The sequence below is a fragment of the Grampus griseus genome (genome assembly GCF_964374135.1).
Source record: "Grampus griseus genome assembly, chromosome: 12".
Classification (NCBI taxonomy): Eukaryota; Metazoa; Chordata; class Mammalia; order Artiodactyla; family Delphinidae; genus Grampus; species Grampus griseus.
The window spans coordinates 4939098-4963699 of NC_139006.1; the positions used below are offsets into that span (position 1 = coordinate 4939098).

Genomic DNA, 24602 nt, shown 5'->3' on the forward strand with positions numbered 1-24602 from the left:
TAAGTGGGAAAAATTATAATAACAAGGAAAAAATAATCATTAGAGCTATGTTCAGGTCCTGTTCTAAGCTATTTATATAATTAATCTATTTACACTTCATGACGGTCTTGGGAAGTAGGTACTTCATTATCCCCATTTTATAGAAGGGGAAACTGAGGCACGGGTACATATGAGAAGTGACCTCACTCCTTGCTCTATTCTCAAGACCTCCTCCGCTATGGTCTCCCTACCCCACCTCGGCGTCACCTCTGCCTTCTCCCACAGTGGAACCCACCATCTAGTTCTCCTGACCTCTGACCTGGGCTTCCTCTGGGGCTCTCCCTCTGCTTCAGTTGCCCCTTGACCTCCAGGATAAGGGCCCTCCTGGGTCAGCCCACCTCTGAGAACTCTATTTTATACCCCCAAGGGCAGCTCCCATCAGTCTGAAGTAGACACACCCTCCAGAAGGACGATCATCACGTCCCTCCACACACCTGCACAGGTGCTTCCCATCCGAGGCACACAGAGCACGGAGCAGACTGCATGGGCAGCAGCGCTTCGACCCCTTGTAGCGATTCTCATGCAGTGAGTCTGGATGTGGCCCAGGGATCCGAGTTTTAACAGCCTACCCTCAGGGATACTCTTGCCAGTGGTCCCCAGAGCACACTGGAAGAAACTTCAAGAGACAGGTTTTCTGATGACTTAAAAAGCTGGTCACTCGGTTTTATTCTCCCATCCTCACAGCAGAACAGGCATTTGTTTTAGGAGAGTTCTGCTTCCAGATCACTTTGATGTCTGCACTTTATACACAGGTGTGCTTGTGGGCATCAGCTCAGCTCCCTGGAACATGTGCCAGGTGATCCTAAGATCCCTGCATGGACCACTCAGCTTCCCCACTCGTGATGGAAGTCCCGGGTCAGCCTCAGCCCTCAGAAGGGGCAGGGGATACATTCACCCTCTAAGGACACCTCCTTCAACCTGGATGATTTGCCCCTGTAGATGACCCCTTCCAGACTCGCCTTCAGGAAGCGGTGTCATCCCATTTTAGAGGGGAGAGAACTGGGACAGGAAAAGTTTAAATAGCTCCTACCAGGGGCTTCCCTGGTGGCACAGTGGTTGAGAATCTGCCTGCCGATGCAGGGGACACCGGTTCGGGCCCTGGTCTGGGAAGATCCCACATGCCGTGGAGCAACTGGGCCCGTGAGCCACAACTACTAGGCCTGCGTGTCTGGAGCCTGTGCTCCGCAATAGGAGCGGCCACAACAGTGAGAGGCCCGCGCACCGCGATGAAGAGTGGCCCCCGCTCGCCGCAACTAGAGAAAGCCCTCGCACAGAAATGAAGACCCAACACAGCCAAAAGTAAATAAATAAATGAATGAATGAATTTTAAAAAAATAGCCCCTAGCAGCCAGCTGGCCACTGGTGAGAGCTGCCAAGACAGGGCTGTGTAAAGGTCCACCTCAGAGCCAACCCTCCCAGCTACTTCTACAGAAACAAGTCCAAGGGCAGCCTCAGCTGAGGGAGCCTGACTCAAGGGGGCACGTGCTGTCAGACCAACCTCCCCAGTCTCCAGGCATCCCCGCACCATGCCATGCTCTCTTACTAAAGTACCATCTGTATTATTTCTTACTTAATATTTTCTTTTAAATCTTCTCACTGCGTTTACACAAATTTACTGCGTTTACACAAATTTATCTGGGGAGTAAGTGATGTATCCGCACTTAAATTGAAAAAACCAGTATCACTTTCCATAAAGAGAAGAAACCCCTGAAATAATAATAAGAACAATGTTATTGAATTCTCGCCAGCCACTACTGCCTGCCAAAGGCTCCCGACCTGGGGTGTGGACGTGCACTGTTCAAAGAAAAACCAAAACCAACCAACAATGAGATCAGCAAGTGGTGAGGGGATGCGAGGGACTTTGGAGCATCAAACAGAGACTATCTCCTTGACTGAACCAGGAAAGAAAGAGGAGGCAAAAGGAATCTACTCTCACTGGATAACTCAGTGTTACCTAAGCACCTATGTTTAGTACTTGAAAACCTACACTCATCTCGGGCGTAGCCTGAAATAACTCTTCCCCTGAACTCGTAGTTCCCAAAGTGTAAGGTACAGACTGATTTTATGTGGTATCTAAGATGAATTTAAAGGGAAAAGTCATTCTAGAACCTGGTAACTTCTGAAGTAAATGAAACAACAAAATTAAGAACTCACGGGAACACAGAAAGTGATTGAAGGTATGTGTGGGTCTCATCGAATAGTCTAACCACTTTCTCTGGATTCCAACGTTACTATGGGAACATGAGGCAGTGGTGGCCAGTCAAACTTTCTAACCAGGTGTGACAGAATGTGATGTACGCTCCTGAACAGCAGCCACTGTCTGCTCACCAACCCCAGGATGCTAATTATGTAACACAGCTGACATCCGCATTCCTGAGTCCCAATTTAATTTCTTCATGTCAGTTGAGCTTCTTTCAGGATAAAAGCAAAGGTGTTCCTCTCTTCCTTGACTAGCTATAATTAACTTCAAAAATACTTGTCCTCTAGCAATGAAATCGGATCTTTACAGTCACCTGGGGTGTCACAAAAGGAAGGACTGGCACTGGATTGAGATCAAATAATAAGGCAAGACGTGGGCACTCCTTCTCCCGTGGAAACTCACCCCCATCTCCTAGTCTTTGAGTGCCTGTTGCATATTTAAATGAGCTTGTCCACGGCGAGCAGAGATTAGATTCAGAGTCTGAGACCAAGTTTCTTAGAGAAAGCGACAATGAGCTGGCTTATTCATACGTGCATACACACAGAGGTGGCTTTTTGTGTGTGTATCTTAGCTCAAATATTATAGTACATTGTGTGCAATCCAGTTGCAGTCCAATTTCTGACACAATTTCCATAATAGCAAAATTTACGTACAGATGGCAAATAAATAAAATTTTCTGCCGCTTGGTCTGCCGTTCTTATGGTCAGCAAATCCTATTATGGACTTTATTAACCTGCTCAGTGATGGAAATGTTATATCTGATCTTATGGATTTCAGCTGTGCAATCCAGTCCTGCTACAAAATGAAATTTAACTCTCGACATGCAACATGAAGCCACCAAAACTGAGGGTTTTTTTTTCCTTTCTGTAGGCAGCGTTGGAAATAGCCACTTTCCCGTTTCTCTCTCGAGCCACAAATGGTCTCTTTTTGCTCTCCCTTTTCTTGAACAGTACATAATTGCAATTAGCCAGCGACCCCTGAGGGAGACTAATTGACCAACACACATGATTGCCAAGCAAGAATGAAGACTCCTAGACACACCAGAAAGAAAGAGAAGCAGGGGGGAAGGGAGGGGGCTTCTGAAATGGAAGAGGCATTAAGAAGGCGTGGCTGAAATTCCCAAGAAGCCCCAAAGGAGGTCTCCTTCCACGCGTCTGCCTGTTTCAAGTTGAACCCTGGCAGGAAACATCTAGGACTCAAGGGACTAATTTACTGGTTAAACCCAGCCACCTTCTACATCTACACAAGGAAAGAAACGTGTTTGTGAGTGAGCTAAGAGCTTCGCCTCTCTGCAAACTCTCACAAGAATTCTGTAGGATACTGGAGAATTTCCTGTGCCCCAGGAAAATTTAAGTGGAAATGTCATCTCCCATCTAAGAAGGGTGAGGCTCCAAGGAGAGGACTTTGGGGAGTAAGAAGGTCTTGGTAAGATCTTTCCTTTTGCCCTAACAATGTTCTTCACACCCAAAGTCCAGAGCAAGATCCTTGTGGATCAAATATCTGTCAAGCAGAGACCCCGATAAATCAATCCAACCCCAAAATAAAAATCTGTGCTCCCGGAAGTCTGAAACTGATAAAGAAGCAGAACAGAAAACGAAGGAGTCACGAAGGAGAGGATCAGGGAAGGTAAGAAACTTCTGAACCACCAGCTAATTCTATGAAAAGTTATTTGTTTTCCGTGGCAGAGCACTGAACTCGTTTTCTAGGGATGCCATAATAAAGTACCACAGACTGGATGGTTTAAATGACAGAACTTTATTTTTTCACAGTTCTGGAGCCTGAAAGTCCAAGATCAAGATGCCATCTGGGTTGATTTATTCTGAGGTTTCTCATCTTGTCAGTGGCTGCCTTCTTGCTGGGTCCTCACATGGTTTTTCCTTGTATGTATGTCTGTGTCCTCACCTCCTCCTCTCATAAAGACACCAGTCATATCTGATTAGGGTCCGTGCTAATGACCGCATTTTAGCTCTCTCTCAATAGTCAGATTCTAAAGTATTGGGGGTGGGTTGTTAAGACTTCAACACATGGACGTGTCGGGGACACAATTCGGTCCATAACAGGCGTCCACCCACGAGTTAACTGCTATATCTGGGATGGCAAGGGTGTTTGTTCCCCATTTGCTGAGTCCCAGTGACAAGACAGGGGCATGTCCCTGCCTGCATGAAGCCAGCATGCCAGTGTAGGAGAAACAGACAAGAAATAAGTGAACAAATATTGATAAGTAGCCTGGTTTATTTCAGGCAGTGATGAGTGCCAGGAAGAAAAGAGGCTGGAAGAGAGAAGCACGGTTGGCGTTGGTGACCATTTAGGAATGGTCTGGAAGGCTCATCTTAAGAAGGGATACTGTATTCAAGGCATTCCTTGGCGGTCCAGTGGTTAGGATTCCACGCTTCCACTGCAGGGGGCCAGGGTTCAATCCCTGTTTGGGGAACTAAGATCCCACAAGCCGTGTGGCCAAAAAATAAAATAAAAAATAAAAAGGGATATTCGAGGTAAGAAGTGAAAGGTGATAAGGGGCCAGCCCTGCTCACCATGGGGGAGCACCCCAGGCAGAGTGAACAAACAAAATGCCCTGAGTTGGGAGCAGACGTGGTGGTTTCTGGTAACCAAGAGACGGTATAGGTAGTTGGAACGTAGTGAGAGATGAGGAAGGAGAGGAGGACCCGGTCTTGATCAACATTCGGTCTGCCCTCCTTATATTATCCCCTGCTTCCTTAGGTCACAATCACGATCACAGTAAATCTGCAACAGGAAAGGTGCCACTTTACTTTTCTCCTGCCATTTAACCCAATCAGAAGTTCAAATACTGTGTATAAAGTATCCGCAGCTGTGATCCTCATCGATGCAAAATGAGTATCTTTATTTCTACTCCTTCCCTCTGGAAAAATGTCTCTGAACGCTGATCCTGACGTCCCAACCCCAAGGGCAGGCAGAAAGCGCCTTTGGCTAAACCCACCAGGGCACGAGTCCTGGGAAAGATTTTTGATTTCCCATTTAGAGGGAGACTGCCCGTGGAGTCATGAGGTAACAGGTGCAACTGTGTTGTCATCAGTGAAGAAAAATCATTACTTGGGACCCTGGAGGTAAATGGCAAGTTTTCTTATTCTGGATTTCAAATTTAATTCGACTCAAGGGAGACTTCATGAACTCTAACGGGCTGCCTGCCACTCCTCGCCGGGGACACAGACTGACAAATCAGTAGTCCCCAGCTGCAGAAGCGAATAAGCAGACACTGACACAAATTCAGTTAATTGTGATGTGCTGGGATAAAGGTTAGATCAGAACTGTGAATAAAATACTCCAAGAACATGGAGGCGTGCCTGGTGAATTTCTTGCAAAAAGTTTTGTGGATTTAGATCACCTAGATAGAAAGAAATGCAATTTAAAAATCTAACCTTAAAATTATGGATTATAGCCTTCACCGTTATATAATTCATTGTCTTCCTCCTTCCTGGCTTTATGAAATTTATCTAAATGACAGTGAATGGTAGTCAATCTTACCATAATGGAGGTAGAGACTGTATTTTCATTTTTAATGGAACCAACAGAGAGACGAATAGTACACTACACTTTTATTGGAAACCTAATGAAACTGGCACCGAGCAATACTCCACCGATCAGGATGAAAGGATCACAGAGTGTAGTTTGCATCTCTGATTAGTACTGCCCCTTGGAATTTTTCTACAATTATTTACTGCCCAAGTCGTTGGTCGTTAACTACAAAATGGTGAAAGAGCAAAATGAACCAGCTTCCCCTTAACGAACCACGTGGATCCGACGTACTGTGCACACAATTACTTATTTTTTAAATAAAATTCTTGACCACTCTAAAGTGAGTGGCCGCCCAATTGTGTCTTGGAACTCTACAAGGCACACAGGGGAGGTGTTTTTCTGGCCCTGGGAACTCAGTCCCACCAGGACTTTGAGCTTTGCTTCCACATTTAAACACATACAGGCTTCCCTCAGCTTTAGGGAGAAGAATCCTCCTAATGCCCCAGGTCCCCAGTTTACTTTCCGGCTTCTCCTCCTCTTCCCAGCTCAACGCTGGAAATGACGTGAAAAGACACTGTGTTCCCTGTATTCATCAAGTCACAGGTGGTAGATACTGCTAACTGCTCACCCAATACCCATCCTCCATTTCTTCCTCATCAAGAAAACCCTGATCTGGGGTGAGAACACTGGCATTATGCCCAGTTAAACACCTACAATTCCCTACTCGCCATGGATGCATTTGATCATGAGCACAGGTTGGCCACTGGGCATTAATCAAAAAATGCTGATTGGGCTTCCCTGGTGGCGCAGTGGTTGAGAGTCCGCCTGCTGATGCAGGGGACACAGGTTTGTGCCCCGGTCCGGGAAGATCCCACATGCTGCAGAGTGGCTGGGCCCGTGAGCCATGGCCACTGAGCCTGCGCGCCCGGAGCCTGTGCTCCGCAACAGGAGAGGCCACAACAGTGAAAGGCCCATGTACAGCAAAAAAAAAAAAAAAATGCTGATTGATGCTTCTGGAAGATCTCCCTTAAAGTGAGGCAGGCTCAGGCGCACATGACTTTTTGCCCCCTCCCTCCTTCCTTCCTTCTGCATGGAATGTAGACATGATGGCCACCACTGCAGCAGCCATCTTGTGACAATGAGGGAAAGGCCAAGGGAATCATACAATCCTTGATGCTCTGACATCCTTGATCCACCAGACTGATACTTATCTGTAGAAGTTCTTGCCTTTCCCTAAATCTATCCCTGTCTTGGTGAGGTCAGTGTTCTTTGGGATTTCTACTACATGTAGGTGACCTTAATCTCTAACTAATATATCTTATCCCCAAACCCCTGCAATCTAGCTTTTATCCACAAGAGTCCATTAATCATCTTATTAACGTCACCAATGGCCTCCAGATGTAAAATGCAAAGGATAATTTTCATTTCCTTGCCCGATCTCTCAGCAGCATTCACCTCTATTGACTCTCCCGTGTGTTCTGTCTCTTCTCTCGGTGTGTGTTACATCACATTCTCCTGGTTTTTCTGCTCCTTCTCTGGATGCTCTTCTGAAGACTCTCCTCTATTATTTATCAAACTATTAAATGTTGATGTTCTTCAGGACTCAGTCACAAGCCCTCTTTTCTTCTCAGCATTTTTACTGAAAAAATCTCATCCTTCCCAAGGCTTCAATTATTATGATCAAACTACCCAAGACACCTAAATTTCCATCTCCAGGAGAGACAACTATTTTGAGTTTCCATGTTTCTAACTACCCTTTCCACCTCTCCATCCAAACATCAAACTACAATATCTGAAAACAACATTTCACTTGATAAATTTAATAGCTAAATAAAGATGACAAAGAAAAGATTCAGTGATCTTGAAGACAGGTCAAGAGAAGTTATCCAATGTGTATAGAACAAGAATAAAGACAGAAAAAAAAATAATAGAGTGTCAGAGAACCATTAGATAATAGCAAATGATCTCAATGACAGCCTACAGTTGACATGCAGAGGGGCGAGGAAATGAGACAGAAAAAAATATTTGAATAAATAATGGCTGAAAAGTTCTCTAAGTGGATGAAAGACATAAATGCACAAATTCAAGTACACAACAAACCCAAGGCAAGACAGACATGAGAAGGCCATGCTTCTGCACATCATAGCCAAACTGTTGAAAGGCATATAAAACAAACAAACAGCAAAAGGAAAACAACACATTCTCTACAGGGGAACAACTCCATGCGTGGTTGTCTTCTCACTAGCAACTATGGAGGCCAAAAGAGAGTGAAACAACATTTTTAAAGTGCTGAAAGAAAAAAATGAATCTGCCAACCCAGAATGCTATAAATAGCAAAAATACTCTTTGAGAATGAGGATGAAATAAAGACATTTTCAGATAAAAGGAACTCACTGCCAGAAGATTTGCACTACAAAAAACTTCCAACAGAAGTCCTACATATTGAAGAGAAATGGCAACAAATGAAGACAGACCCGCCAGAAGGGAATGAAGGGTATCAGAAATGGCAAACAACTGGATAAATGCAAAAACCTATTTTGTTTTTTGCTTTTTCTTCAATTTTTTATAATACACAAAACTATTTATGGCAAAAATTATAATACTGTCTTCTGGGGTTTTTAACATATTTTATGTTATGGAATTATATAAAATAACTTTAGCTCTCAAGGACACGGGTGGTATAACGGACCTACTATCTATCTACATTTTACTAGAAATGACACATGAACTCAAAGTAGACTGTGAAAAGTTGTATATATATTGCAAGCCCTGAAGCAACCATTAAAAATATAATGCAGGGCTTCCCTGGTGGCGAAGTGGTTGGGAGTCCGCCTGCCAATGCAGGGGACACGGGTTCGTGCCCCGGTCCGGGAAGATCCCACATGCCGCAGAGCGGCTGGGCCCGTGAGCCATGGCCGCTGAGCCTGCGCGTCTGGAGCCTGTGCTCCGCAACGGGAGAGGCCGCAACAGTGAGAGGCTCGCGTACCGAGAAAAAAAAAAAAAAAAGAATGGGACAGCCCCGGGGGGACAGCCAACCCCATTTGGCTCCGGCCCCATCAATACTACCAAGTACAAAAACTCCTAGCTGTCCTTCACAGGGTTAAATTTCTGAAGAGGAGACAGACCCTAACATGGCAACCAGATCCTCACTTTCAGCCAGGGAAGCATGTCAGGCAAACCTTCAAAGGTAGTTGAAGCGGTATCCAGAGATCTTCCTCCCTGACGACCCCACTGGCTGACTCTCCATGGTGCCCAGCGGGGCCCCAGGTCTCGAGAGGGGCTGTTCACAGAAGTGTGTGGGCAGGGCAGAGAGGACTGACAAGGGTGGTGAAGCATCCCGGTGTGGGCAATACTGGGGACCTTTGTCCAGTTGAGATGGAATTTTTAACTTTATTTTACTTTAATGAATTGAAATTTAAACACTGATGCTCAGTTGTTGGAAATTCTTTAAGTATGTTTGGAACAACGTGGATCGTGGATCTACCATATTACCCCTGTCTAAAGGGACGAGAGGAGGGAGTGATCACTAAATCCCAGAACTACCGGAAAGGAGCTGCCAGCAGTTGCAACGGCAAGAGATGAAGGGATGCAACCACACCACAGCCCAGCAGAGGGCAAAGAGGGGGACTAGCTATGCTGTCCGCTCTCTCTCTGCTCTCTCTGTCGCTGTCCAGACTCTTGCCCAACGCCTGCCATTGGCCAAATGAAACCAGATGATGGAGACACATGTGTATGCGCACACACACACACACTCTCTCTCACACACACACACACACACACTCACACACAGAAACAATTATCTGACGATGTCTGAGCTGCCAGACTGGTGATGATGTGCCTGATACACCCCTGGATGTGATGGAGCCACACCCTGGAAGCATTTCAATCAGTGCCCCGGGAACAGGGCAACCCTGAGCAGGGAGAGGAAAGAAGGGTCTTGAGGCTGGGTGCCAAGGTCCTGCACCAGCCACCTGCAGACCAGCAGCCCCACCACAAGTACCTGGCACAGGAGAGCAGCAGCTGACACTGCTGGTACTCGCCGCCCTCTCTCTGCCCACAGGCAGGAAAAGGTTCTGGAAAGGAGAGGGCAGGCTAGGCTTCCCAGTCCATAAGACAGCCTTGAAGATAACCACCGCAACCTCCTAGCATGACTGCCAAGGTTAAAGCAACGACGCGTCTACGTGTGGCTTAACTGAATGTGCACCAAGGTTTCGGTCACCACCCTGATCTAGGCACACTCCAGTTTCCCAGACTTACGACCTGAGATAAAGCTATCCACACAGGTCAAAAGCTCCTTCTGTTTGTTTTGGTTTGGTTTGGTTTGTTCGTTTATTTTTTGACTTGTTTGCTTTTTTACATTCCACATATGAGTGAGAACACATAGATACAGAGAACGGAGTAGTGGTTATCAGAGGGGAAGAGGGCAGGGAGGGGGAAACGGGTAAAGGGGATCATCTACTGAGGGATGGATGGAAACTAAGTTTTTGGTGGTGAGCAGGCTGTAGTGTATACAGAAGTAGAAATACAATGTTGTACACCTGAAACTTACTTAATGTTATAAGCCAAGGTTACCTCAATAAAGAAACAAATTTTTAAAACTCCCGGGAACGTCCCTGGTGGCGCAGTGGTTAAGAATCCGCCTGCCAATGCAGGGGACACAGGTTTGAGCCCTGGTCCGGGAAGATCCCACATGCCACAGAGCAACTAAGCCCATGTGCCACAACTACTGAGCCTGCACTCTAGAGCCCGCGAGCCACAACTACTGAGCCTGCACGCCTAGAGCCCGTGCTCCACAGCAAGAGAAGCCACCGCAATGAGAAGCCCACACACCATGACGAAGAGTAGTCCCTGCTCGCCGCCAACTAGAGAAAGCCCGCGCATAGCAAGGAAGACCCAGTGCAGCCAAAAATAAATAAATACATTTATTTACAAAAAAAAAAAATCCCCTTTTGAACCCTCGTACACTGTTGGTGGAAAGGTAAATTTGTGCAGCCACCATGGAAAACAGTATGGAGGTTTCTCAGAAAACTAAAACTAGAACTACCATATGATCCAGCAATTCCACTCTTGGTTATATACCCAAAAAATACAAAAACACTGATTTGAAAAGATACATGCACCCCAGCGTTCACAGCAGCATTATTTACAATTGCCAAGGTATGGAAGCAACCTAAATGTCCATCCACAGATGAATGGATAAAGAAGATGTGAGATATAGATATATAGAGATATAGATAGAGATATATAGATACAGATATGGAACAGAATACTACTCAGCCACTTAAAAAAGAATGAAATTTTGCCATTTGCAGTAACACGGATGGATGTGGAGGGCATTATGCTAAGTGAAATAAGTCAGAAAGAGAAAGACACATACTGTATGATATCACTTATATGTGGAATCTAAAAAAATAGTGAATGGAACAAAAAAGAAGCAGATTCACAGATGTAGAGAACAAACTAGTGGTTACCAGCGGGGAGAGGGGAGGGGGGAGGGGCAAGACAGGGGTGGGGGAAAGGGTTATTATGGGGTTATGTGAAATCATATGTGTGAAACTTTCGAAAACTGTAAAGCACTACAGAATTTAAAGAATCTTTCATTCGGGCTTCCCTGGTGGCGCAGTGGTTGACAGTCCACCTGCCGATGCAGGGGACGTGGGTTCGTGCCCCGGTCCGGGAAGATCCCACATGCCGCGGAGCGGCTGGGCCCGTGAGCCATGGCCGCTGGGTCTGCGCGTCCGGAGCCTGTGCTCCACAACGGGAGAGGCCACAGCAGTGAGAGGCCCACGTACCGCAAAAAAAAAAAAAAAAAAAAGAATCTTTCATTTAATAAAAAAAAAAAAATCCCCTTCTGTAGCTAGAATCCTCAAGCCTCTGAAATTTACACTTGCTCCCTACCTCCTTCGGAGCTCCCAGACTCCAGTGAACTTGGGAGGGAAAGCAGGGTAGAGTTGGGACTGAGCACCGTGTACTAAGTAACAGAAATACACTCACTGAACGCAGCACATGACGTTTGGAGCTAGGTAAACACGCTGTGGAGGTTATGGTTTGTTTGGGAAATAATCACCTGCCTTCCTTTCTAAGCTCTGCTGAAACCTTAGCTCTAAGCCCTAGACTTGATCTGGGCTCTGAGATTGCAGATTTCAGACATCTGTGTCTACACACAGTTTCCTCAAGGGAAATCTGAGTTTTCTTTGGGGGAAAAAATTAATAAAGCCTGGATTTTGGGTGCCACCTGAGGTATCTTACTCAAACAGGTTGCTATTAAGTATGAAAGTAAGCGTTGAGATTTTTTTTTTACTTTTTTTTTTACCTTTTATTTATCTATTTTTTTGGCTGCGCCGCACGGCGTGTGGAATCTTAGTTCCCCAACCAGGGATCGAACCCAGGGCCCCCAGCAGTGGAAGCGCGGAATCCTAACCACTGGACCACCAGGGAATTCCCGAGTTGAGGTTACTAACATCTGAAATGGGGGGCCTTGAGATGGGTGAGGGCTTGAAGTGGGTGGGTCTGGTTGGAGTCCTGGCTCTGTCACTTTCTGGCAAGTGCCCTAGTGCCTGTGAGCCTGTCTCTTCATCTGGAAGTAGAGGAAACAGGTAAGTTCCAGAGCTGTCACAAGGATGCACGTAAGGTCTAGAGGGGAGCCTGGCACGTGACTGATGCTAATTAAGTGCATGTGGCGGGAATCCCCATAGCGTGTGCTGGAGGAAGCTTTCAGATGCCACTTAGATGCTGCTGAGAGTAGCACCAAGCATCGCAGGTAAAACTGAAGCCAAGTACCTTCCTGCATTATCTCGTTTACTCCTCATGGCCATCCCAAAAGACAGATGCTATTACTAGTTTCCTTATATAGGAGAGGAAGGCAAGGCTCAGAGAAGTGAGGTAACCTGTACAAGGTCACACAGCCAGGAAGGGGGAGTTGAAATTCGACAGCAAGCCTCAGTGATTCTAACCCTTTAAAAAAAACTTGCCTTCCAAGAGTGTCCTGGGCACACCACACTCTTTGATCATACTGCCCTACCGTTTTCCTTGAACTGATCAAAACCTGCCCATTCAAGCCTGCCCTGGTTAACCCCCTTGGACTGCACTGATCTCACTCCTCCGACCTCACTTCCTGTCCACACCACTTCCTCGGGGACTTATCCTGTACCTTGCACAGATGTTGCACAGATGTTGCACAGCCTTGCTAGTTAACGCTCCAGGTCAAGAATGCCAGTCACCTCAAAGCCTTGTGGACTGCCTGAGTACATAGAGACTCTTCCTTTGTTTCAACAGAAAAAGTCCAGTGACTTCGGTGGTGACTAATTGCGACTGGCTCACTTCCTTATATACAAATAAGAAATGATCAGAGCCAAAATTCTCCTGTGATATATCCACTCCTGGTTCAATTATTTTAAAAATACTGCATTCTGGGCAAGAATGATCAACAGATGCTAAAATTCAAAAGTATAACATGAAAGAGGATGTTGGTAGTCACAAAGTATCGTCCCAGATGTTATTACTAATTACAAAGGGGGGGAAAGCATACTTGCAATGGAGAAACTGGAAAGATGCCACTTTAACAGGGTAACCTAAGTAAACATCACTGGTAATGAGGCATGTCAACATCACGTACCTCCCACATGACACTGAGACGGATGAGCACGTCATTGGGATTCCTGACAAATACATACACCCTCAATCTAATCATAATACCAGAAAAACACAAATTGAGGAACATTCTCAGTATTCTTCAAAAGTATGAAAGTCATGAAAAAGATAAAAAGGAAAAAAACAACTGAAGACCAGAATTCATCAGGCTAAGGAAATACGACAACTCTATGCCATGTGGGCTCCCGGAGCAGAAAAAGGATGTTACAGGAACACAGGGCACTTTTTAATAATGTCTGTAGACTAGTTAATAATATTAGGCCCGTGTTAACTTCCTAGTTTTGATATTCATACTGTGGTTACCTAAGATGTTCACACTAGGGGCAATCTGGATTTTTTTGCAACTTTTCTATAAGTCTAAGATTATCCCAAGATAAAAAGTTTTAAAAAATTAAAATAAATGAAGTTTAAATATACTGCATTCTGTTTGTTTCCTTCATGGCCCTTGGCATGGGTTTTAATGATGTATAATTTTTGTTTATTTACTTGTTTACTGTCTTCCTCCTTGGAGAGTGTGAACTTGATGAGGGACGAGAGCGTGTGTGGCTTTTTTGAAAGAAAGAAGGAAAAAAGAAAAGCAAACCAAAGGTGGGCGACACCTAATAGGTGATCACAAAATATCTGTTCCATCAGTGACAGCTAGATTCGAGCCTGAGGGCTCACCCACCCCACAGTCAACTAGATTTTCTGCCTCCGACCCCTTCTGATCTCGCTTCTGCCGGTGCTGAAATGAAGGAAGATGGTGTATGTGCTCAGGGGATCTAGAAGGCTTTGGGGTGTCTGACATTCTCAACCTGGAGCATTAACTAGCAATGCAAGGTACGGAGTAAGTCCCCAAGGAAGTGGTGTGGAACAGGAAGTGACATCAGAGAAAGGACATCCATGCGGGAGACTGAGCTGACCAGGAAGTGATGCTTCCTGGTGCCTCCTTGATCCCGTGGATGAGAAAGTCATCATCAGCCAGTTTTCCCAAAGCCTGGTCCTGGGTCTGCAGATGGTCCTGATGTTGCACAGACGTGGCTTAAATAACAGGGAGTCACTGAGTGAGACTCCTACAGGACCTGTGATGATTTCCAGGGGAAAGTCTCCGTGGCCCTCGCCTCTCAGCAGCACATGCTCAACTCCCTTTCAAACAGAGAGCAGACCTCAGGTTCATGGCTTCCACAGGTGATGGTACCTACTTAGAACTTAGTAGTGGGTTGTTTTTTGTTGTTTTTTTTTGCTGTTGTTATTATCGTAATTTATCTTTGTAATACCCTTTCATGTGAACAAGCAATACTGGTTTATGGTGGCAGATGTGAGGTGTCCTTTTAAATGTATTTATATAAGTTTTTTAAAGTGATTTAAAGAAAAAGAGCAAATAAAAATTGCATGCAGAAGGCACATGGATATGACTTAAATTATGATGGTAGGATATGGTGGTATCTGATATGACAAAAAAAAAAAATCCCGAAGGTGGTGTGTGAATTACCAAAGTTTAGGATACACTGGCACTGCCCATCATTTGAATAGAAATGATGAATCCATTCTCACATTGTGGCCAAGAGGAAACTTTTGCTAGAATTGGATCCTCAAGTGTCCCTACCTTCAATATTTATGAAACCCTTACTTATTTAGTTCATAAATTCATAGTCTTGACAATTCATACCCTTCATCCAGCAATGATGCCTTGCAATATTTCCAAATTCATTCATTCATCCAACACATATTTCTTTCTTTTTTTTTCACATCTTTACTGGAGTATAATTGCTTTACAATGGTGTGTTAGTTTCTGCTTTATAACAAAGTGAATCAGTTATACATATACATATATCCCCATATCTCTTCCCTCTTGCATCTCCCTCCCTCCCACACTCCCTATCCCACCCCTCTAGGTGGTCACAAAGCACCGAGCTGATCTCCCTGTGCTATGCGGCTGCTTCCCACTAGCTATCTATTTTACATGTGGTAGTGTATATATGTCCATGCCACTCTCTCACTTTGTCACAGCTTCCCCTTCCCCTTCCCCATATCCTCAAGTCCATTCTCTAGTAGGTCTGTGTCTTTATTCCCATCTTGGCCCTAGGTTCTTCCTGACCATTTTTTCTTTTCTTTTCCTTTTATTTAGATTCCATATATATGTGTTAGCATATGGTATTTGTTTTTCTCTTTCTGACTTACTTCACTCTGTATGACAGACTCTAGGTCCATCCACCTCACTACAAATAACTCAATTTCATTTCTTTTCATGGCTGAGTAATATTCCATTGTATATATGTGCCACATTTTCTATATCCATTCATCTGTCGATGGACACTTAGGTTGCTTCCATGTCCTGGCTATTGTAAATAGAGCTGCAGTGAACATTTTGGTACATGACTCTTTCTGAATTATGGTTTTCTCAGGGTATATGCCCTGTAGTGGGATTGCTGGGTCATGTGGTAGTTCTATTTGTAGCTTTTTAAGGAAGCTCCATACTGTCCTCCATAGTGGCTCTATCAATTTACATTCCCACCAACACTGCAACAGGGTTCCCTTTTCTCCACACCCTCTCCAGCATTTATTGTTTGTAGATTTTTTGATGATGGCCATTCTGACCGGTGTGAGATGATACCTCATTGTAGTTTTGATTTGCATTTCTCTAATGATTAGTGATGTTGAGCATTCTTTCATGTGCCTCTTGGCCATCTGCATGTCTTCTTTGAAGAAATGTCTATTTAGGTCTTCTGCCCATTTTTGGATTGGCTTGTTTGTTGTTTTGATATTGAGCTGCATGAGCTGCTTGGAAATTTTGAAGATTAATCCTTTGTCAGTTGCTTCATTTGCGAATATTTTCTCCCTTTCTGAGGGTTGTCTTTTCGTCTTGTTTGTGGTTTCCTTTGCTGTGCAAAAGCTTTTAAGTTTCATTAGGTCCCATTTGTTTATTTTTGTTTTTATTTCCATTTCTCTAGGAGGTGGGTCAAAAAGGATCTTGCTGTGATTTATGTCATAGAGTGTTCTGCCTATGTTTTCCTCTAAGAGTTTTATAGTGTCTGGCCTTACATTTAGGTCTTTAACCCATTTTGAGTTTATTTTTGTGTATGGTGTTAGGAAGTGTTCTAATTTCATTCTTTTACATGTAGCTGTCCAGTTTTCCCAGCACCACTTATTGAAGAGGCTGTCTTTTCCCCACTGTATATTCTTGCCTCCTTTATCAAAGATAAGGTGACCATATGTGCGTGGGTTTATCTCTGGGCTTTCTATCCTGTTCCATTGATCTATATGTCTGTTTTTGTGCCAGCACCATACTGTATTGATTACTGTAGCTTTGTAGTATAGTATGAAGTCAGGGAGCCTGATTCCTCCAGCTCCGTTTTTCTTTCTCAAGATTGCTTTGGCTATTCGGGGTCTTTTGTGTTTCCATACAAATTGTGAAATTTTTTGTTCTAGTTCTGTGAAAAATACCATTGGTAGTTTGATAGGGTTTGCATTGAATCTACAGATTGCTTTGGATAGTAGAGTCATTTTCACAATGTTGATGCTTCCAATCCAAGAACATGGTATATCTCTTCATCTGTTTGTATCATCTTTAATTTCTTTCATCAGTGTCTTAGAGTTTTCTGCATACAGGTCTTTTGTCTCCTTAGGTAGGTTTATTCCTAGATATTTTATTCTTTTAGTTGCAATGGTAAATGGGAGTGTTTTCTTGATTTCACTTTCAGATTTTTCATCATTAGTGTATAGGAATGCAAGAGATTTCTGTGCATTAATTTTGTATCCTGCTACTTTACCAAATTAGCTCTAGTAGTTTTCTGGTAGCATCTTTAGGATTCCCTATGTATAGTATCATGTCATCTGCAAACAGTGACAGCTTTCCTTCTTCTTTTCCAATTTGGGTTCCTTTTATTTGTTTTTCTTCTCTGATTGCTGTGGCTAAAACTTCCAAAACTATGTTGAATAATTGTGGTTAGAGTGGACAACCTTGTCTTGTTCCTGATCTTAGTGGAAATGGTTTCAGTTTTTCACCATTGAGGACGACGTTGGCTGTGGGTTTGTCATATATGGCCTTTATTATGTTGAGGTAGGTTCCCTCTATGCGTACTTCCTGGAGGGTTTTTATCATAAATGGGCATTCCAACACATATTTCTTGAGCACTTACTGTGTGTCAGACACTGCTCTGGATCCTTAGGACACATCAAAGAACAAATGAGGCAAAAGTCCCCGCCCTCACGGACCTCACATTCTAGCAGGAAGAGGTGGGCCATAAACACTGATATAGTATGTCATTAACATAAATGATAAGTATGTCCAAAAAATCAGAGCAGTGCAGCGGGCTGTGGGGTAGGGTCAGATCATGCCAGGCCTGTGGGCCCATATGAGGACTTTGGCTTTCGCTCAAGACCTCAGGGGGCAAAGATAGAGGCCGGGAGACCTGTCAGGAGGGTCCTGTAGGCATCCAGCCAAGAGGGGACCCTGGCTTGACCTGGGTCATAGCAACGGCAGTTGTTCGATCCTGGATATTTTACAGGAAAAGCCCCAGGACCTGAGGATCGTTCAGATGGAGGGGGATGTATAAGAAAATGGCAAAAGTCAGTCCGATGGTTAGATGTTTGGCCTGAGCAACCAGAAGGATTGGGTGACAGTAGATGAAATGGGAGAATCTGGCTGAGCACAAAGCTGGTGCTTCCTAAACAGCCACTTAGAGCATAAACTGCCCCCATCTAGAGATGGGGGAACCGTGGCACAGAGAGGTTAAGTAACCTGCCTAAAGTCACCCAGCAGGTACGTGGTAGAGCCAGGATTTGAACCCAGGATGTCTGGCCGCAGGGTCTACAATCTTAACCACTGGGCTCCACAGCCTAACAGGATGAGAGGTCAGCCCGGGAGGGTCTCTATGTGAGCTGAGAAAGAGCTATTTTCGTAAATCAGGGATAAAGTTTCTCAGGGTCACTCTCAGCCTTGGAGACGTTATAGATGGAGTGGGGAAATTTTCACAACATGTCAAACTTTCTTGGTTTGAAAGACTTCCCCCGAATCCAGCCTAGCACTGCCCTGCCAGCAGCCCCCAACCCCTCCAAACCACCCTTTTTAACCCTTTGCTAAAAGGCTTTTCAATATAGGGTCCGTTTTAGATACTAGCATTTAACAGAATCTATTTGTTAGAGAATAACCAATCCAACTTTTGTTCAAACTGGCCCCAGTACAATATGCAGTCAGAAATGGCAACGTGACACATGAAAACTGCACCCATCTGTCCCCTGTCCATACGTCTTCAGCTCTAAAATGAGATCTCAGCGAATCCTGTGCACGTTCACTCTTTGATCCGGGGTCTCATCTGAGCCGGAATGAAATATGTCACATTTCATTCATAAAAGACACGATTAAAACAGACAATTAGTTATGCTGGGAAATAATACGTTCCCCGAGGCCCAAAACTGTTTTACTTTGAGAGCCTGAATACACAAAAAGACAACAGCCAGACCATATATGACAATAAAACTCTGACCCATCACCTTGCAGCAATGAAGCCAAAACGCCAAACCACAGCCTCGGCAACCATCGGCCCAGAAAGGTCTGAAGTTGGCCCACGACTGCCAGCTGCCCTTTCTACAGCCTCTGCTTCCAATTCAAGGTCAACCAGAAAAAAGCCAAATATGCCCCCCAGGTCCGTCACAGAAGATGCTCACTGCTAGGGAGCCTACCTGCAGCCTCCCCACAGCAACAATCGGAGCAGACCTGAGCCTCCCTGTTTCCATGAAAAACTTCCCCCCTTCCCCGTCTGCCCTTGAGTCTCTGCCACACGCCAGGGATGGCGACTGACCCCCTTGCCATACAGCAAGCTCTGGATAAACAGGCTCTGTGTGTCTTCACTTGGGTCATCTTCGTTTACTGCCATAATTTCAGTGCAGTCTTCTCTGGCCATAAAGTACAGCGTACGAAATAATAGTCATCTATACTCAATATCTTGTAATAACCTATAATGGAAAAGAATCTGAAAAAGAATATATACATATATATGCATGTATGTATGTGCAAATGAATCACTTTGCTGTACACCTGAAACTAACACAACATTGTAAATTAACTACACTCCAGTAAAAGAAATGAGAACTTTATCCTCGTATAAGAATGCAATTGATAGTTATATACTGGTTTTTTAAATCAAATTTATTGTCATATCATTTACACGTGAATAAAGTTTCTGTAAGCAAACAAACAAAAAGAAATGAAAGTCCTGGGCTTCCCTGGTGGCGCAGTGGTTGAGAGTCCGCCTGCCGATGCAGGCGACATGGGTTCGGGCCCCGGTCTGGGAGGATCCCACATGCCGCGGAGCGGCTGGGCCTGTGAGCCATGGCCGCTGAGCCTGCGCGTCCGGAGCCTGTGCTCCGCAACGGGAGAGGCCACAATAGTGAGAGGCCTGCGTACTCCAAAAAAAAAAAAAAAAGAAATGAAAGTCCTATCTAGGAAGGCATAAAGACAAGAAACTCTAGATGCTGACCCAGAAAGATTCGAGAGGTAAAGCTCAGTCCCCACCTACGCAAGCAGAACCGCCGGAAAGAGTGTTTTTAAAAGGGAGTTCTCAACTCCTTCATGCAGACCCACACCCCAGTCCCACCACTTCCCCACTGCACAACTTCAGGCAGGTAACCCCTAAGCTCTCTGAGTCTCAGTTTCCACATTCACAAAATGGGCATGAATACTTTGTACAGTGCCTGTGATAATACAATGAGAGATACAACTTAAGCCTGGCACAGTATACATAATTATTAAAAAGCATGAATTAAGAGTATCGATTGCATATATCTGGAGAAAACCATAATTCAAAAAGATACATGCACCCCAATGTTCACTGCAGCACTATTTACAATAGCCAGGACATGGAAGACGAACGGATGAAGAAGGTGTGGTACATATATAAAACGGAATATTACTCAGCCATAAAAAAGAATGAAATAATGCCATTTGCAGCAACACGGATGGACCTAGAGATGATCATAACTAAGTGAAGTCAGTCAGACAGAGAAAGACAAATATCATATCGCTTATATGTGGAACCTGAAAAAATGGTACAAATGAACTTATTTACAAAACAGAGATAGAGTCACAGATGTAGAAAACAAATTTATGGTTACCAGGGGGGAAGGGGAGGTGATAAACTGGGAGATTGGGATTAACATATACACACTGCTGTATATAAAATATTAATAGATAACTAATAAGGACCTACTGTATAGCACAGGGAACTCTTCTCAATACTCTGTAATGGCCTATATGGGAAAAGAATCTAAAAAAGAGTGGATATATGTATATGTATAACTGATTCACTTTGTTGTACAGCAGAAACACAACATTGTAAATCAACTATACTCCAATAAAAAATTTTGTTAAATAGTATCAAATTAACACATAATCGTATGAATTTGTTAAATATTAAATTAACACATAATAGTATGAATAACAGCATCAATTATAGTAAATAATAGTATCAATTAACACTTTCTGAACATCTACAGGGTGCCAGGCACCCTTCTAATTGCTTTACATGAAGCAACTAATTCACTAAATAATGCCGGTGATGATGGAGGGGATGTTTCGTTTCCTGTGATGCACCCACTGACCACTTCTATCTCCCTGACACACAGTGAATGAGTCGGTGATGCCTGCCTCCATAGATTAGAATCTAGCCCCTCTTCTAAGCGTTGCATCCCCCTTTTTTCAACACTATATCAGGAGTTCTTAAATGCTCACAGGAGCCAGATAAGTGAGTGCAATGGGCCAGGTGTGGGACGATAGGGTGTAGTGGGGACTGGGGTGAACTAGGCGATGCATGATCCATCTAAAGGGGAAAGCCACTCCCTAACTACAGCCAACTGTTGCCAAGTTACCAAATCTTCAACACTTTCCAAGTAAATGACACGTGAGATCTCCCTATTATTAGAGGTTGGCAACTCTTTTAAATATTTTAAGGGATGCCATATGAGCTTTAAAAAGAAAAAAAAAAAAACACCAGCATACATCCGTGGCCTAGATTTGCCATGACCACCTGTTTGCAAACTCTAGGCTAGACGTTCTTCCTTTGGGACAGTCCCAAGGCCCCACAACTAACGGCCCTGTGGCTACTATTTCCTGGAGACTGACAATTCACGATTTGACCTCTCAAGGGAAAGTCAGTGTTATAGTCCGTTTCAGCTCTAAAATTAACTTCTGTGGGAAAGAAAAAACTTGAGGGGTTTCTACTCACCATGAAGGTAACACTTCAGGAGTTTCTACACTGTGGATGCTGGAACCTCTTCTGGTCTCAGCAGCCTCTCCCTCCCTAAATTGACCCTCAGCTCTGGCATGACTGAGCCACATGCAGCCAGCGGGGGGGGCCGCAGCTGCCCCCTCCTGTCTTCGAAAGGCAGTGGGCCATGGGGGTGAAGGGCACAGGCTCTAGAGCCAGACCACCGGGATTCACACTCACTGCTCCCTAGCTGTGTGACCTTGGGCAAGCTACTTAACCTCTCTGTGCCTCGGAAAAATGGGGATGATAGCCGTACTTGCCTCCTTGAGTTGTTTGTTGTCAGAATTCAGTGAGTTAAGGCATGTAAACAACTTAGAATGTGGCCTGGACCATTCTACGTCCTCAGTCAGTTACCTAGTACTGTTTATGACATTCCCCCTGTCCTGAAATGCCTTTCCCAGCAAGGCTCCCAGACTTCCCCGACCACCAGGTCACCTGCTCTCCCTTTCCTCAAACTTCTCACCCAACAACATTCTCTCTACATCAGGGATGGCAAATAAGTTCAGTCTTAAGTGTCATACTCTCTACCTCACATGAATTGGTAGGGGCTGCCTGGAGTTCTGAGCTCAGTGCAGTAGATTAGTAATGTCTGCCACAGCACAGGGAGTGCTGAGGTGCTGCAATTGACTGGTCATGTCTGCCTCGGGAGAGGGAAGGGCAGGAAAGCAGAAACCATCCCTTGGCCATCCTTGGTCTATAGTGAGCAGCTTGCACTACCTTGCATTGGAAGAATCTCTGCAGAGCAAGAACTGGGTTTTAGACCACCCCAGCCCCACCAGTGGAGTGACTAGCACAGGGCTGGGTCCACACCAATTTCTGCATCAGTTTTACCACCAAGACTAACTCAAGGGGCTCCGAATAGGAAGCCCGCTTCCTGCGGGCTACTAAACCCACCTGGGATCTGCCAGAGCCTCGGGATCCTGTTGCCAGGCTCTGAACAAGCGCACCTCCAAACAGACGTGATCTGGTACATCGGCCTCCATCAGAATCAGAAGGACCATACTGGACTCACGATTAAATCTTATTTTTCCTCACCTGCACCCAGCAAAACAAAGCCCCACGTGCATTGCAGTTTATATGTCTACCAGCTCGGCATCTGAGGACCAGGAAACACCACAGCCTAAATTCAGTGGAGACCCCTCATGTGCCAGGCACTATTCTAAGAACTTTGTTAACTTGTGTAATCCTCACAACAACCCTGGGAGGTAGATCCCATCATTATCCCCATCCTACCAAAGAGGAAGCTGAGGCCCAGAGAGGTTAGGTGACTTGCCCCAGGACACACAGCCGGTATGTAGCAGAGCTACTGCTGCTTCCTACTGCTACCCAGGAACCTATGTGAGCAAAATAAGCTAAAGACAGGTTTGTCCCCCTAGCGCAGAAAAGTTCCTCACTTTCTGCAATCCTAAAACCAAGTCTTTGTCATACAGATAGAGACAGCTGCTTTGCTTTGACAAAGGATTCTTTACTGATGAAAAGCTGCGAGGTGGGAAACACTGTCTCAGAAAGCTCCTTCGTGGATTTAGAAACTGGAATTCATTCACAAGGTGTCCACTTCCGGGCATTATGGGATTCTGCCTGGCACATCAAGGGGGCAGTAAGAGGTTCAGACTATCATGTGAGAGCCTGAAGGGGACAAACTTGGACCTCACAGCCCGAATTGCTGCTCTCAACGCAGAAGTTTTAATCCTGGCTTCACACCAGAATTATACTTAGGGGGTGCTTAGAAAACAGGGATGCCCAGGGCCCACCCCCAAATACTCTGCTTTACGGTGTCTGGTGTGTTGTTTTGCTGGGTCTTATTTTATGTTTGTAAGTTTCCTCACGATGCTGGATCCTCAGCAAAGCATCAACACCCACTTGACAGACTAACAACTCACTGACGATCAAGAGTTGATTTGCATCCCACCCAACCCCGCAAAGCCTCTCACCTGAGAGTGAAGTGGTCAGCCACAGAGCCACTGGCCAGAGAGACCAAAAAGGTGGCGGTGTCCCCTTCCCGGACGAGGTTCAGAGGTACGGAGAGAACGACGTTCTCATCCAGGCTCAGCAGGGACCACCTGAGATCGTCCTGGGTCGGGTAGACCACGACACTCCCGATCCTCTCCCGGGCAGCTGACGCCGGCGGGGGGCTGTCCTGGCCCGAGTGTATGTTGTTCTCCCACTTGCTGTCCTCCTCCAGGGGACACTGGCCGGCCTGGTCGGCCGGGTACAGCGTGAAGAAGAGCTCCATGGCCGTGCCGCCCAGCAGGGCTGGGATCTCCTCCTCGGGCTCCAGGTCCAGCCCAGAGCTGAACCACTCGGGCAGCACCTCCAGCTCGGCCACACACAGCCCAGGGGTCCCTTGCAGCCGACAGCTGGCCGCCACTTCCCTGGCCTCCGGGAACGCAAACATCTTGACGCAGGGGAGCTGTTCCGCTGGGTCGCCGTCGGCCCAGCCCATTCCGGTGATGTAGAACAAGGTCTGCACTTTGGGTCTGTTGGAGTAGATGGAGCTGCCGAGGATGTGGGCTTTCAACTTCCAGTTGAAGGGAAACTGGCCCATGTTGCCAAAGGGTGCAGATGTCAGCATGAACTCCCGCGGGACCGTCTTCTCGACTGAAAATGGCCCATAGCTGGCATTGACCATCGGGGGGCTCCTGGCTCGGTAGATAAAGAACGACTCCACCCGGGCCTGCAGACTGCAGTTCCGAGTGACGTCCTGGTTGGCCTCTTTAAGGAAGAAGGACTCCTCTGCGTTAGAGATGTGGAAGCTCGTGGGAAGGTAAGCAGGGAGCGAGGAAAACCTCTGCAGGCTGTCCACGATGGCGCGGCTCTGCGTCACTGCACGAGAAACGGAAGCAGAGGAAGAGTGAGAGCCGCGTCCGGAGAGGTAATGAAATTAACGCAGGGCCGCCTCCACCCATCCACACAACACACCGCCCACCCGAATCCTGGCCACGCCCACCCGAATCCTGGGTCTCCTCGCGGTGAAAGTC

At 45.5% G+C, this 24602-nt stretch overlaps 1 protein-coding gene across 2 annotated transcripts in view; it reads right to left on the bottom strand.

The window, feature by feature from the left end:
• TMEM132B (transmembrane protein 132B) overlaps window positions 1–24602 on the bottom strand; it is a gene marked incomplete at both ends in the record, with an annotated part of 382785 nt that overhangs the window by 206362 nt on the left and 151821 nt on the right. The window contains one exon of one of the 2 annotated variants that reach the window (XM_082667175.1): window positions 23556–24447. In XM_082667175.1, the coding sequence (XP_082523301.1) occupies window positions 23556–24447 (892 nt within the window). Of the gene's footprint in view, window positions 1–23555; window positions 24448–24602 lie in introns of those variants that run through there. The other variant, XM_082667176.1, reaches the window with a different exon arrangement.